Source organism: Pagrus major, chromosome 6 (assembly GCF_040436345.1).
Source record: "Pagrus major chromosome 6, Pma_NU_1.0".
Classification (NCBI taxonomy): domain Eukaryota; kingdom Metazoa; phylum Chordata; class Actinopteri; order Spariformes; family Sparidae; genus Pagrus; species Pagrus major.
This window is the reverse complement of record NC_133220.1, coordinates 22,251,007-22,266,270: the sequence shown is the minus strand read 5'-3', so window position 1 is coordinate 22,266,270 and position 15,264 is coordinate 22,251,007. Positions and strand designations below refer to the sequence as shown.

The 15,264-nt window shown below is 37.3% G+C and overlaps 1 protein-coding gene across 1 annotated transcript; it reads left to right on the top strand.

The window, feature by feature from the left end:
• The first annotated feature begins 1,950 nt into the window (after positions 1-1,950).
• cdk4 (cyclin dependent kinase 4) lies at positions 1,951-14,991 on the top strand. Its single transcript, XM_073468963.1, has 8 exons — positions 1,951-2,161; positions 9,505-9,739; positions 9,835-9,970; positions 10,087-10,254; positions 11,051-11,160; positions 12,653-12,703; positions 12,789-12,924; positions 14,088-14,991. The coding sequence occupies exons 2-8, from the start codon at positions 9,522-9,524 to the stop codon at positions 14,187-14,189; spliced, it is 921 nt and encodes a 306-aa protein (XP_073325064.1). The 5' UTR covers positions 1,951-2,161; positions 9,505-9,521; the 3' UTR covers positions 14,190-14,991.
• Positions 14,992-15,264: the final 273 nt, after the last annotated feature.

Below are 15,264 nucleotides of genomic sequence, written 5' to 3'. Positions count from 1 at the left end.
ACTTTTACTAAATCAGCTGTAATTAGAGTAGCCACCTTATTTATTAATGTTTTTATCTCAATAACTGATTTACTAATGATAAGTTAATATAAAGAGAGTTTGTTATTTATTGTCCCAGATATTTTATTCCCACATGCTTTTTTTTATTATGTTTTGTGGAGCAAATATGTATTTTAAAATGAATTTTGTCCAAAATGTGGAATATTATTAGATTTAATGAAACTTTCACTGTTATGGAAGCAATTAATGAAACTTAATGTGTACAAGTACTCGTTAAAGCAGTAGGTGTTAATGTGTATGGTAGTATTGTTTGTACATGGATAATACATCAGTTTATATTTTAATGTATTTATAAGTATGTATAAGTCTATGTATTTCTTTTGATTTATTAATGGATGTATACTGAGCTTTCTGTTTATTTGGGACAGATTTCCTCACCTTTCTTTCACCATTCTTGTTTTCCTTACAACATTTACTTTTTCACTATACAGCTGTAAAAATATCTTTACTTTGGGGTTATGATCACGGCACTGACATGGCTGAAGTAGTAAACTAATGACGATAAAAGCATTTTGTGCAGTTTTAATGTAACTGTATACAATACAAATAGACAAATCTTTGCCAACAACTCCACATGAAATATAATATACATTTAGATATTTGCTTTAATTTTGTATATTGTGTATATTTATTACTGTAGCAACAGAGTTGTGTATGAATCTTCTTTGTTATATTTTTGTCCCAAATATATAAACTACTGATACATTTTTATATATTTTTTGTATTTTCTATTAATATAAATGTTACCTTGTACTCCCTTAAATTGTCATGATTTGTGCATTTTCTTACATTAAGCAATTAAATTAGTTTTAAAAAATTAAACTAAGAAAACATTTTTTTGTGCTGTGCTGAATTATAAACATGTGTCTGATATCTATGTGCAGTAGCTCTATATTTAGTATCTGAGAGAAACAATCCGGATCAGATTCGACTTTGTTGGTCGAGTATGTGCACAGGTGGTTTAAATCAGGAAGCTAGAAAATAGAATATAATGTACATACAAGTAAGTTAAAAGAAATAGACATATAAATATATATGGAATCTTACAATAAATGACACATTAATGAATATATTACACTCACAGCCTCACTGAGAGGCATCTTATATTTGTATATAATATATTATAATATTTGTAAAAAAGGATAAAACACAATAAAGCCCAACACTTCCTTTATGGTCCTTTGGGTGTAGGTGTATATAAAATACTGTAGGAGTATATACAATATTGAATGGTAATGTAGATTACTGTAAGTAGGATGATATGCTCTAAATACAGTTTATACTGTGTATTTGGATTTAAATCCAACAGATGATGATGATTTAGCCTTTATGTTAAAAGAACAGCATGTTAGGAATTATTTATTATTATGGTATTATTATTTTATATAATCTGTAGGTACAGTGAATGTTTTAACAATTTATCATCATTAATAAAATGTACATTTATAGTTAATTAAACTTTATTTAATAATTATGTGATGGAAACCATTTGTTGGGCAATTTGAAGGTCCTTAAACATCAGTTGCAACTTTATAATGTTCATCCAAATAATGTTTAAATGACCTGCACAGTATTTATTTACATTAGTTGCAACTTTATAATAAACAATTGCTAGGTAACAGTTTTATGACGCATTTCATTGTTTGCTCACAGTGAAACAACTATGACCTAAAGTTTGATGAACTACAAATGCACCGTTTATTAACGATGCTCGTTAAAGTGTTACAGTGCTCCTCTCTGCAGATATAAAGTGTTTGAGATGGATTGAGATGTGCTGCTGACATGATCATGCTGTGAAGGCTTTCTGTAGCTCCGCCTCCTCCAAGAGTTGCTAGAAGCAACAGGAAGCGACAAACCCAAAAGAAGAAGAAGAGAGCAGGCTGGAGGAAGAAAAAAAACACAGGAGGCCGAAATCATATCTTGATTGGCTTCTCCTCTCCAGATCCACTGCCGGGGCTGTGAAACCCTGAGCCCGGACCCGACCCGCCTGCCTCTGTGACCCGGTTCTGTCGGGAGTTATATACGTGGCACAAGAATGAGCATGTCCTCCTCATAAAGCTCAAGTGAAGCTTTTACCTGCCGCGGAGAAGAAACAGACGAGGTGAGTACAAGTATGTGAGCTGTCGCCCGAACATGAGACTTGATTCCTGTGTGACACTTTGGCAGCGGACATTTATGTAATGTGGCACAGATGTGGAAGTGGAAGTTGCTGGCGGTGATCTGTCTCCTCCGCTCCCCGTCTCTACTTTTTATTACTCCGCCACGTCAGTGATCATGTAGGTGAGGAGCAGAAAAAAGTCCGTGTGGCCTGTTGCTGCTTCACTTTTTTTAAAGACAGTTTTTTTTAATCAACAAAGGAGCGCTATGGAGGAGCACCACGTGTCGGGAGACAGGGCTTTCCGTCTGCCCTGGCCTGTTTTGTGCCTCCGCCCACTGGCCTTCAGTGCCCGGCTGCATTGGAGCTGATTAAGTGTGATAAATGAATGAAATGTGAGCTGTCTGCTGATTGGTGATCAATAAACCTGCAGGTTATCGGCCTCAGTGTTGTGTGACAGACCTCCAGGTGTTGTGTTAAACATCTGTCCCCTCTCTCTCCTCTGGTGGTGCTGTGTGAGTCTCTCTGAGGAGATGTTTTTAAGGTGACAAGTCAACCAGACCACTTCCTGTAGGACCAGGGGAGGGTTTGGCATGAGGACCACAGCAGGCCTGCTCAGACATAATGACACTTCATGTTGTAACGATTCATTTTCAATCAAATTACACAGTTTTTTACCTTTGTGAAATGAAGGTGGATAAATCAGCCACATGATATTTACACTCAGAGATGTGTTATTGGTAGTTTAGATCAAATGTAAATATATATTTTTTAGTTTGTCATCCACAGAGCACTAAAAGTTTACAGACTGTAAAAATACTTCACTACAAGTAAAAGTCCTGCATTGAACATGTGAGCCAAGTATGTAAGTATGACAACAAATAATACATTTAAATACGACATATAAGCCTAAACTACATTTTGTAATACAAATATGTGTTGTATTATGATGATACAGTAAGTAAAAGTAAGTAAAGTAATGTGTTATATAGAAATATATGATGTATTTTGACATTCATAGAGTGCTTCCACTATAAGTAAATGTCCTGCATTAAAAGAGTCACTTCAATAAAAGTATGTACATTACACTACATATTATACATTTAAATACTATAATACTGCATAAAAACTACATCTGGTAATACAACTATGTGTTGTAAAATGATGATTAAGTAAGTAAAAATACTCAATGTGGAATAACGTCCCCTGTGACTGATATATTATTATATCACTTATAATTATATTATTTTTTATAGGTAACATGTTGCTGTGGTAGTTGGTTGAGGTAGAGTTAATATCAAACTACTTTTTATAGGATTATTTTCATATTTGGATTAATCTCCTGAAATGTTTTGTGAAAAATGTTTGCATGAAAAATGACTGAAACAGTTATCAAAGTCGTTGGGAATACTTTTTTCCATCAATCAACTAATTAATTAACCCACTCTTTGTTTCAGCCTAACTGGTATAAACTATATAAAAGCATTTTGATTTGTAACCAAATGTCATATTTTATAAACTCTTCTGTTTTTTGTGTGCAAAAATCTTACTTTGTAAAGTAACTAGTTACCAAAGCTGTCAGGTAATTGTAGTGGAGTTGAAAGTGTAATATTTCCCTCCATAGTGTAGTGGAGTACAAGTACAAATTCACATGAAAGGAAAATAGTTAGAAAAGTACAAGTACCTCAAATGTATTTGGTTAAATCCCACCACTGGTTTTATTTTATCCAGTTAAGTTACAAAATGAAAACACTTTTGCTGGACTTTCAAACTGTAAATGGTCCACACCTGCATCAACTTTAAAACAGCAGTGCTGGTTGAACCCTGTCAGTATTGAAGAAGACTCAGTAACTTCTTACAGTTTGACATTTGACTGTACAGGCCGGTTTACTCAGCCTCCTCAGCAGGCCTCTCCCTGTCCTCTCTGGATTTCTTCTCTGCTGCCTCCCACAACAGTTACCACACAGTCTGCTGCCTTCAGTGGAAAGTTTCACAATGGCAGTGATGATAAACGCCTAAATTTAACTTAATTACTTTAATGAGGCAACCTACATGTGGGCAAACTGTGGACTCACAATATGTGATCAGTTTATCACAGTTGTAGAAGCTTTCTTTAATGGAAACTGATTAAACTATTAAATGGCTTTTTTTCTTTCTTTTTTTTTACAACAACATCATAAAGTTCTGGGAAGATTGCCAAAGTTTATTTTAGTTAGCAAACAAAATACAAAGGAAAACCTTTTATTGGATAAAAACCAATTCAATAAGAAATGAATGTTTATTAATATCTATTATTAAGTTCTGCTCTGTCGTAACATATTGTGTCTACCCGTAACCACTAGATTGCAATTTGTCTTAGCTTTTAATTGTTAACACCAGGAAGATTATTGTAATTTGTTGCTCAGTATTTGGTCAGCACTTATTGTTATTGTTGCCTAATGCACATTTGGTTCCACATGGACACTGTATGATATGAATTTAAAATCATAAACTACATTTTAAATGAATGTATTTATAATACAAAAACTAAAGCTAGTGTAGTTCGAGTCAGTAGTGTAATTAGGAGGTTTATTTTTTTTATATTAAAAAAATGTGATTAAAGGAAACTAAAAACAGATATCACATTTTTTTTTCATCTTGATAATTAGTATCAGTTGATGGACTTTATAACAAAAGCTCATTAGACAGACAGTCAGATTTTTCTTTAAAAATGTTTTTATAGTTATTGGTTGTCATGAATTAAACCTGCAATATGTTTATTTTGAAATGATTATAAGAATCAGCCAGAAATCTTTATTGGGAGTATTTTTTATAGGAATCAAAAAGAAAGTTTCTTGGTGATATTGGTGGTATTTTTATGTTTCTCTGTGTCGCTTAATGTCAGCTATGATTTTTAGGTTTTATTTGTCAGGTCAGCACTGACCTGAATAATGTTGAAAGGAATTTGTATTTCTTGCAGAATCACACAGGAATGCCAGCAGATTCTTGTCCGCAGACAGTCTGACTCAACTTTTCTTTGCATAAGAGGAAGAAATGTGGTGTGTCGGTCACGAATAATGCAACATCTCTTCCTCTTATTAACGACACTTTATATTGACCACTTCAGTAATGTGGTTTGGCTGCATTGCAGAATATTCAAACTGTTCGCTATAATATGTTCAAGCCTTGTCAGTTGGTATCATGTTCACTTTCAATAACACTTTGAGATATAATTAACCCGATCTGTACATGTTGGGCTGTAAATAGTGAGTAGAAGAGATTTCTCTGGAGAGATTCACATACAGATCCAAAAGGTTTTATATTTTATTTTAACAAATCATCTGAATCTCAACAGTCAGCCCTAAAAGGCGTGTATGTTTTGCTACGTTCAACAGTGACTCTGCATTTATCTGTTTTCTTCTCTGGGCTCATGAAGCAATCATGTTTACAAAGTTACAGTCCAGTCATGCTGTCAACAGAGACTGAAAGTCTCTTTGAGTGTTAGTATTGTGTATTTTTGGGAGTATCGGCTTTGGAGAATGAAGAGTGCGCTAAAGAACAGAAGAGAATGAATTCCTTGTTGAGGTGTTTGGCCTTTCAGTGGATTGTGTTTCTGTTCTTTTGTTGCTGCATTTTTCTCACTGTCCTCTGCAGAAACAATTGTAGCTCCGGCTCGACTTCATCTCTTTCGCACTTTATCTTCCCCAACAAGTCCACTGTGATCATAGTATTTATACAGTCTGACACAGAACAACATGGAAACGTTTTATATTGACAGGTTAGTTTCTTGCCATGCCTCAGCGTTGGTTATAGCTGTGGCTGGAGGCATTATGTTTTCGTGTTGTCCCGTTCCTGTGAACGCGATATCTCAGAAACACATCGAGGGAATTTCTTCAAATTTGGCATGAAGGTCCACTTGGACTTCAGGATGAATGATTAGATTATGGTGGTCAGTGTTCAAAGATCAAGGTCACGTTGACTTCACAAAACACATGTTTTCGTCACTTCTCAACGATTCATACGATAATTACAACAAATGTTTTACACAAATGTCCGATAGGATAAAATGATGAAGTAACTAGCAATTAATTTAATTAATGAATAATCTGCTGATCATGTTTTCAATTAAAATCAATGTGTTGCCTATATAATGTAATCAATAACAATTTCTCAGAGCCCAATGTGATACATTGAAGTTGCTTATTTTATTCAACCAACAGCTCAAAACCCAAAGATATTAATCATATACGACAGGATATGAATATGAAGCATCAAAGCCTCATGTTTAAAAAGCTGGAACAGACAAATATTTGGCTTTTTTAAAAAAATGTTATTAATCAAATATCAAACCTTTCCATCAGTTCAAATAAAACAAATGTTTAACCTCAACACGAACAGGATTATAAGACAGAGGACCGAAAAGCAATGCCTTTTTCAGCAAAGACCACCTGTCACCTGAGAGGGGGGATGGGATTGTGAATATGGTAATGATGTTGCTCTGCTCTGTCCTCGAGCCCCGACGTTCATAACTTAGTGAACCCAGGGACTGTGCTGGAGGAGGCAGCAGGAGTGAGAGGGAGCAGATGACCACAAAACAATAGGACACACATGCCAGATATGAATGTGACAGGTGTTAATGTTGAGTAGGTGGAAGAGGCACACAGGTGGATGGAGGGGGATAAGGTGTGGGGACAGGCGGAGCAGGGGGGGAGTGTACCAAACTGGTTTAACAGATTAAAGGCTGAGAGTTGAACAAAGGGAAGGAAGGAGCGGGCGATGCTCTCTCTGGTTGTATGCCTGCTCCCTGGCAGGAGGCGGATGGATGGAGGTGGTGGTGAAGCCAGAGACAATTTAGAAGCAATGGGACAAAAACGCTGTTAAGATTGAGTGTTTGACGTTGCTTCCTGTGCTGGCAGGGTCCTGTGTTTAATGTATTTCATGTAAAATGGTGTCCCATTCAGTGAACCATTTGATTTCTCTCGGGAGGTCGGGTACTTTTGTCCTTTAGCTCGTGGATAATAAAACATTTGGTGAATGTGAATAAAGAAATGGATAAAAAATATGTCAGACATGTCAGCACTTTGCACCAAAAATACCTTTTGAGGTTTCACTCTAATAGAGGCCAGTGCAGCTAGCCTTAAAATGTTGTGCACTTAGCTCCGAGCACAGTTAACTCCTGCTGCCAGAAAGTTTACATAGACTGCTGTGTGTTATTTATTAGTGGTGGGTGAAGCCATGCACAATATGTAATATATACTTTGAAATCTCCTCAAAAGCACTTGCACAGAAAATTAGTTCTCTACAGTGCAGTTCTCCTCAGCTCTACAGAGGGTTTGAGTATCTGAAGTATTTTGATTTTATGCCCCAAAACTTTACTGTCTTATTGGAGTCACTTCAGGCATACCCAGGCAGGCAGCTGTTTCCACTGAAAGAGCTCTCACAAAGTGACTGTACCACCATTACTCAGCACCAGACACAATATGCCTCTAGAACATGAACATAAGGGCCCATTTATCAGCTGAAGAGACAGATATTTCTCTCAGGAGTCAGTGGAGACCAAAATAAAACTAAAAAGAGAGAGAAGATCGGATTTAAATTCTACAGGCGGCTAAATGAGCGTTTATGTTGTGTTTAGCTTGTTCCGTTGCAACCAAGAGGCTAAAAAGTTGGCTGATGCAGGTCTAAAGATTTTGAATTTGTAGTTGGTAGCAGCCTGATTGTGTTGATGATGATAATAAATTAAACTTTAGTGACCCACAGAGAGGAAATTGAAACCAATTTTATTAGGCTTTAATTAATATAGATGAGAGAGTTGGGCAATTATGATATATACCATGATACAGTATAATGTCTCTACTGTTTATACTTAGGCTACTGTAGTTTAATTATCCCTGTGTTGTAAATCAGTGAGCAGCACTTTTATAGCTCTGTGATGAAGTACTGAGATTTGAATTAAATTAATTAGTCATTCCTCTCCCGACATTTTTGAAGAGGAAATCTATTGTATTAGAAATATGTATTAATAAAGTTTCAAAATATAAAAATGGAAGATTCTGTAAAAGAAGATTTTATTCACATTACCCACTCTGAATAGCTGAAACAGTATATTTTGTACAGGAATGGCTCAGTCAGCTCCATGGCACATCAACCAGGTTGTTGAGCTGTACAGCATCCCCCTCCTGAATACAGCAGCACTCTAAGTGCTACACAGTCGTCGACAGCGCCGAGCAGTTTGTTTTACAAATGGAAATACTAAAGAAGAAAAACTGCCCTTGTCCTCTTTTGTAGAGCGCGGTGTTACAAGCTCAATGTTATGCTGTTTGTGAAATATTACCGCTGAGAACTTGCACCATTAAAACCGCCTGCCTGATACACTTGCCCATGTTTCCTGCTTCACATCAACGTCAACAACTGACTGTTCACTTGCCGCCTGATATATCCCACCTTTTCACAGGTGCCTTTGTAAGGAAATGATCAGTATTATGCAAATCACCGGTCAGTGGTTTTAATGTTGAGGCTGACTGATGTATATGACACATTCGTATCTCCTCATTGGACACTGATAAGGGGCTGTTGTTTACTGAACTCCTGGAATGACAACTCTTTGCTAACAAGCTGATGTCATTTGGATGCAAAAGTATAATAGCAGAGTTACAATAGACACGTATTTCAGCTCAAGACAACCTCAGAAATGTTTCTTCTGAGACGCACTGCTGCCAGCTCAAAATCAACTCTGTACTCATTCAGAAATTGATATTGAAGCACAAGAGCTGCCGAGGAGCAACTGTTCATTTTGAATATGAAAGGTTTGGAGTAGAAAGGCAATGAATTCCAGCTTCTGCAGTGTGTTATTCTTAGCCTGAAGACATTTTGTCTTTCTTACTAAATATTCACCAGCTAATCAGAGACAATATATGAGTGCGGTTTATTCCTTTACAAATTGATTTTATTTATGAAGCCCGAAATCACAACCACATCGCCTCAGTGGGCTTTACAATCTGTACAGTGAACGGCATCCTCTGTCCTTAGCCCCTCGATTCGAGTGAGGAAATTAATGTTTTTTATGTGTGTCTTGTCTTTCTTGTTTTTAACTGTATTGTCTTCAGTTGTCTGATTTGATCTGTTTCAACTACACTTTCTTTACATACATCTGTGTAATGGGTAGGTTTGGGTTGAGTGATTGGTTGATGAGTGTGAAAGGGGTCTGTGTTTTGTAAGGTTTCCCAGTTCGTCAGTTGTTGATTTGCAGTATTTTCAATGGAACAGCTCCAGGCTGCACATTAGTGTGATGTTTCAAAATCCCTTTTAATTATCTCATTCTTGTAATTAATAGCTTTTACATCTGATCTGTCTGCCCTACTTTGTCTCAGTCTGTTTGATCTTGGCCATGGCCCACGGCACCAGTATCCAGTATGAGCCAGTGGCAGAGATCGGAGGAGGCGCTTACGGGACGGTTTATAAGGCCCGAGACACAGAGAGCGGGCAGTTTGTGGCACTGAAGAGCGTGCGTGTCCAGACGGACCAAAATGGCCTCCCCGTCTCCACAGTCAGAGAGGTGGCTCTGTTGAGAAGGCTGGAGCAGTTTGACCACCCCAATGTGGTCAGGTAAGACCGTCATTAAAGTGTTGTGCGTGCTGTCTACAACTCACTGTGAACACCACCATCACCTCACAGAAGTCACCTTTTATTCTACATGACAGGCTTATGGATGTATGTGCCACCCAGAGGTCAGACCAGGAGACTAAAGTCACTCTGGTGTTTGAACATGTGGACCAAGACCTCAAGACGTACCTAGAAAGGGCCCCAACTCCAGGATTAGCCCCCGGACACATTAAGGCAAGAACTAACTGAAACAATATCTAAACTAAACTGCATAATCTGTCAAATATGTTATAAGGAAGACACATCTGTTGAACTGTAGTTTCAGTGGAGGTATAACACTGTTTTTGCAGGACCTGATGAGGCAGTTGCTGTGTGGTCTTGCATTCCTTCACTCGAACCGCGTGATGCACCGAGACTTGAAACCAGAGAATATTCTGGTGACCAGCCAGGGCCAGGTGAAGCTGGCTGACTTTGGACTGGCCAGGATCTACAGCTGCCACATGGCCCTCACTCCTGTGGTAAGAACTCACATGGACAACACTGATATCTTATTGTGTTGTGATTATGCCATTTTCCAAAGCCTGGACTTTAACCACCCAGGCTGCAGGTTTCCAGTCATTTCAGTTCAAAAATAAAAATCAACCTTCAGCCACTGAAAATCTGCCTGAGATAAAAAATCTATTGTTTTGATGCATTCAGTGTCTGCTGAACGTGTGACACTTCCAACTTCTCGTTACCCTTTCGGCAAATGTCAATGTTGTCATTTGTCGTCAGAGTTAATCTACCTTACACTACAGCATGAATGTGATATTTGCTCACTAGCTTACTGTCAAATTTTGGTTTGAGCTTTCTTGAATTCATATAGGGATCAGTTTTTAACCAGAACAGCCATGCTAGCTGCTCTTTTCAGGTAGCACTATTGCTAAATGCAACTTCGGCATACTAACTGGCTCACAGTGTCAGGCAGTATGCACACACACATTGTGATACATTACTTAGTATGTGATTTTTAGTGCCGCTTAAATGCTAAATAGTATGGTAGTATGGGTATTTGAATGCAGCACAGGTTAACCATCTCGGTTTAGCCTGTTAGCATGCTAACATTAGCTTATTAATACATTAAGCTTTGGAAAATGGTCATCAGAAATGCAGATATTTTTATTTTTTATGGTTATTGTTGTGAACGAGCTTAAACAAAAAGTACAGTTTTGCATCCTACTATAACATTTTATTGGTTCCTGATTTTTGTTTTCTTTAATTGTGTTCAAATCATTTGGTCCTACACCTGCTGATGGACGTGTTTGTTTCTCCCAGGTGGTCACGCTGTGGTATCGACCTCCTGAAGTTCTGCTGCAGACAAGTTACGCCACACCTGTGGACATCTGGAGCACCGGCTGCATCTTCGCCGAGATGTTTAGATGCAAGTGAGTCAGCAGAATAATCTTCAGACGCACACCAAACATCTCTCAAAAAATACAACAAAATACATTGATACTGATATACTTTTCCAAATACGTTTCGGAGGAAAACACTGCTTGGATAATGTTCACAGGCAACGTTTTTTTTCCAATCCTGAACGTGTGGCATGAAACATAAGCAGGGGCTTACAAAGCAAAGGAACATGTTTAACTTTTTATGCGTTGTTTGATTTAGGTTACTGAAACGCTTAATTAAAGTGAGCTGAAGATTGTGGCTTCTGTTAAAGACTGACTAAAGTCTTTTCCTGTCTTGTGTTTTAAGTCGCTGCTGACTTCTTCAAATTAAACCAAGATAACATCCTTCCCTATCAGGAAAGTGCTTGGAGTTGCCTAAATGTAAATAAAATGTCTAGAAAGGTTAATCATGCTTACATTGACATGATTGGATGCTGTAGAGAAAAAAGTGTATACATTGACAATAAACAGTTTGCAGACATGTTAAATATCAATATTTGCTCATAATGTGGTGAACATTACTGTACATTTCTTGTCAAATAGTTTCTTATAGTCCCAAACATGCTAACGCTATATTATAAGACATAACAGACCCAATATGATATTTATCATGGCAAATGGATGCTTCCCCTTTAGACCCTTTTATAGGTTGTATATAGTGGGTGTATTCATTACCCAGTGGTGTAACTGTCCAGATTTTAACACATTTTTGTCCCAGTGTCACAGCAGCCGGCAGGGTTCAGATTTTATCTGTAAATGGTCAACATTATCAGGTTATCTGTGGCCATGGGGAAATCTTGTCCGGACTATTAAACTGTCAGGAGGTGAACACGCATATTATGTTACAGCATAGATATTCTATTTCAGTCGTAGCCCTCCCCCGACCAAGTTAAATTTACAATAAACATCCAGACTTTATTGGTGTTCACGTGTCCACAAGGAGTTTCTGCAAGCAAAAGTCATAATGTGTAAATTTAAGGCAACTTGTGCAGCTTGGAGACATATCATTTAAATATGTCTCTGTCTATATGCTCGGAGTATTATATGATTTCTAATTGGCAATTATTCACAACGTCTCTCCCAGATCAGCAGATAACCAGTGCAGCATATACACAGTAGCTCCATCTAGTGGTAGAAATGATGCATTGTATAATTGCATAAAGGGATTCATGTCTGAGAATAATCGTCTTGGGAACAGTTAGTATAATGATGGTGATTATATAATGATACATTGATGGAGCAGAGGCACATCATTATAATGTTATAGCTTACAGTATCACAAACAATTAACAAGTGTAACTGGGCGAGACGTCGCAAAATAGATCAGTGGGAGCCTTCAACTTGCCCTTCATGCCGACATGCTAATCTGGGTCTAATGGACACCATGTTACAGTTTGCCCTCCCGTACAAACAGGAAGTACAAACACATGTGAGTTAATTATATGAGATCTGCTTCAAATTTTTGACTTTGTCTGTCTGTTAGACCTTTGTTCTGCGGAGAATCAGAAGTGGACCAACTTGGGAAGATTCTCGAGTGAGTAACAAATTATTTCCATCACATTTGCCTGACTTTGGCAGATGATTCATATTATTTCACTGACAATGATCCCTCTTTTCAGAGTTATTGGCTTGCCACCAGAGGAGGAGTGGCCGACTGATGTTACACTCTCAAGAAAAAACTTCCCCCCTCTCTTACCTCGACCAATCACTGACTTTGTTCCAGAGATAGATGAGCAGGGGGCACAACTATTGCTGGTAAGACTTCGCTTTGAATTCAAAATTAAAGGGACAGTCCATCATACATGGTAATTCATTATAAGATGTGTACAGAGCTGAAATCAGGACAGTAACGAGCAAGTAACCTCAGAGTCAGGAAGAACTTTTTTGAGTCATAGTCTGCTGATGTTCAACACAAGCCACAAGAATTTCACTGGGGCAATATGAGAAATTCTTGTGACTAATGTTAAATAACCAGCTGGTTAAACTAGAGGAAAGAGCAGACAGACTTTCAACAGGTTCATTCTCTGGTAAAACTGAAAATAAGACTTAAAGGAGACCTATTATGACATTATGCAGCTGCTCTGTTGTTGTGTTGTTGTTCTGTATGAGGAAACTGGTGTGTTTTTTGAGCGTTAAAGCATGTAAACCTGTTCTAGTAGTAACCCAAAATACAATTTTGAACCCAAAAATGAGCATAATATGCCTCCTTCAAGATCACAACTTTTCCAATGTATTAGTATTTAGTTTACCAACAGAAATGCTCATAAATGTTGCTCTTCTGGGTTTGAATCAGTTACTTAACAACACCTTTAAAGTGGTCGGTATATTTTACAATGCCTCTCTATATGATGTAGATAATATATGATCAAAATTAAGCGATAAGTTATTTTAGTTATTTAAAAAAAACTAAATCCTAATAAGCAAAGAAAGCTAATGACATATATATTAGCTTATTTTGGTGACTTTCCACTGAATTTAATTTCTTTACCTTCCTCTGTATTATTAAATGAATAAACATCTTTGACCTGTGACTTCCTGTAGCTTCTTCTGGTTGCCTGGCAACTGGTCCTGGCAAAATAGAGATTTCCTTCAGTCCAGTAATTTTGTTTTTATTAAATCATATGGATCAAGAAAGATGAGATATAACATGTTAATTAATGAGCTTTAGAGGTGCTAGTAGGACGGTTTTTGTTACCTCTGATCAGAGCCAGGCTAGGCGTTTCCCCTGTTTCCAGTCTCTATGCTAAGATAAGCTAACCTGCTGTTGCCTCCGGCTTCGTATTTAATGGTCAGATATGTGAGTGGTCTAAACCTCTTTATTTAACTCTTATCAAGAAAGTGAATAAGAGTATTTCTTAAAATGTTAAAAGCTGTTGCTTTGATATCTGAAATCTAACCTGCTACTCTTTCTTCTACAGAAAATGCTGACCTTTGACCCCTTCAAACGAATATCTGCCCTGAATGCCCTAGACCATCCATATTTCCATGAGGAGGAGACATTGACTCAGACAAAAAGCTGAAGTGATGCGGTTAAACATGCAGCGAGAGGTAACAGTGTCTAAGTTTAGACCTGGCCTGACCATAAAGGATTTCAGTTTCATTCAGTGCATTGCCTTTCAAGATGTCTGGGTTTCGCTTTGGGATATTTTCTTTTACTCCCGCATCAAAAAGGATTAAAGACGGGGGAATGGAATTAAAAACAGAAGAGGAGTGAACTTAAGGATCACTGGCATGCTTCCCAACGTGTAAATGTCACAATTAATGACATTAACATGTCATGTCTTCAAGGACAGTACCAGTGTTTTTCATGTTTGATTTCTGTATCAGTCTCATCAGCAGGGACTGATCAACAGAAACATCAGTCATGGCCTCTGAAATGTTTCTCTTATTATTTTTGTACAGTGTTTAGACAGAAGGAAGCCGAGATGTCATCTTTTTTGTGTTGCAGGCTGAACAAAGTCTGACAGAAGTGACACCTCAGGGTTAGAAGAGTCAGTCGTCAGTGACTTTTATTTGTATTAATATTTATCCTACAAAAAGGAACAAAAACAACATAAGCCTGTGACGGGCATGAAGCTGAATGAAAATCATTAGGAAAAGAAAGGATAGTATAAAGTAGAAGTAGGAAAACGCACAAGATAGACACACATGACAAAAATACTGGTATTGCCCTTAAAAGCTCTCATATAGTGAAAGAAACTGTTTCTTTTATTGAGGGACTGAAGGGTTCAACTTCATTTCATGTTTAACATTTTTTGCTAAAACCGTCTGAAATCAACCAGCACTGCAACTACAAGTGAATAAAAACACGTTTTAATCACATTCAGATTTCATTTGTGTATTATTATACAGATGCCAGTCCATATAAAATGAATGATTGTGATCCCATGGAAAATGAAATGGACTGAAATGTTGGGTGAAAGTACAAAGAATGATTTTAAATACTGACAAAAAGAAACACGAAACAACAACTAAAAGACCAAGTAGCCTCACTAGACTGCTTTTGTCCTGAATATTGACAAATAAAGAGTGAATGAATGGGGCTGTCTGAATCAGAGAGATGTTTTCTTTTTTGGTTTAATCCGAGTGAATTGC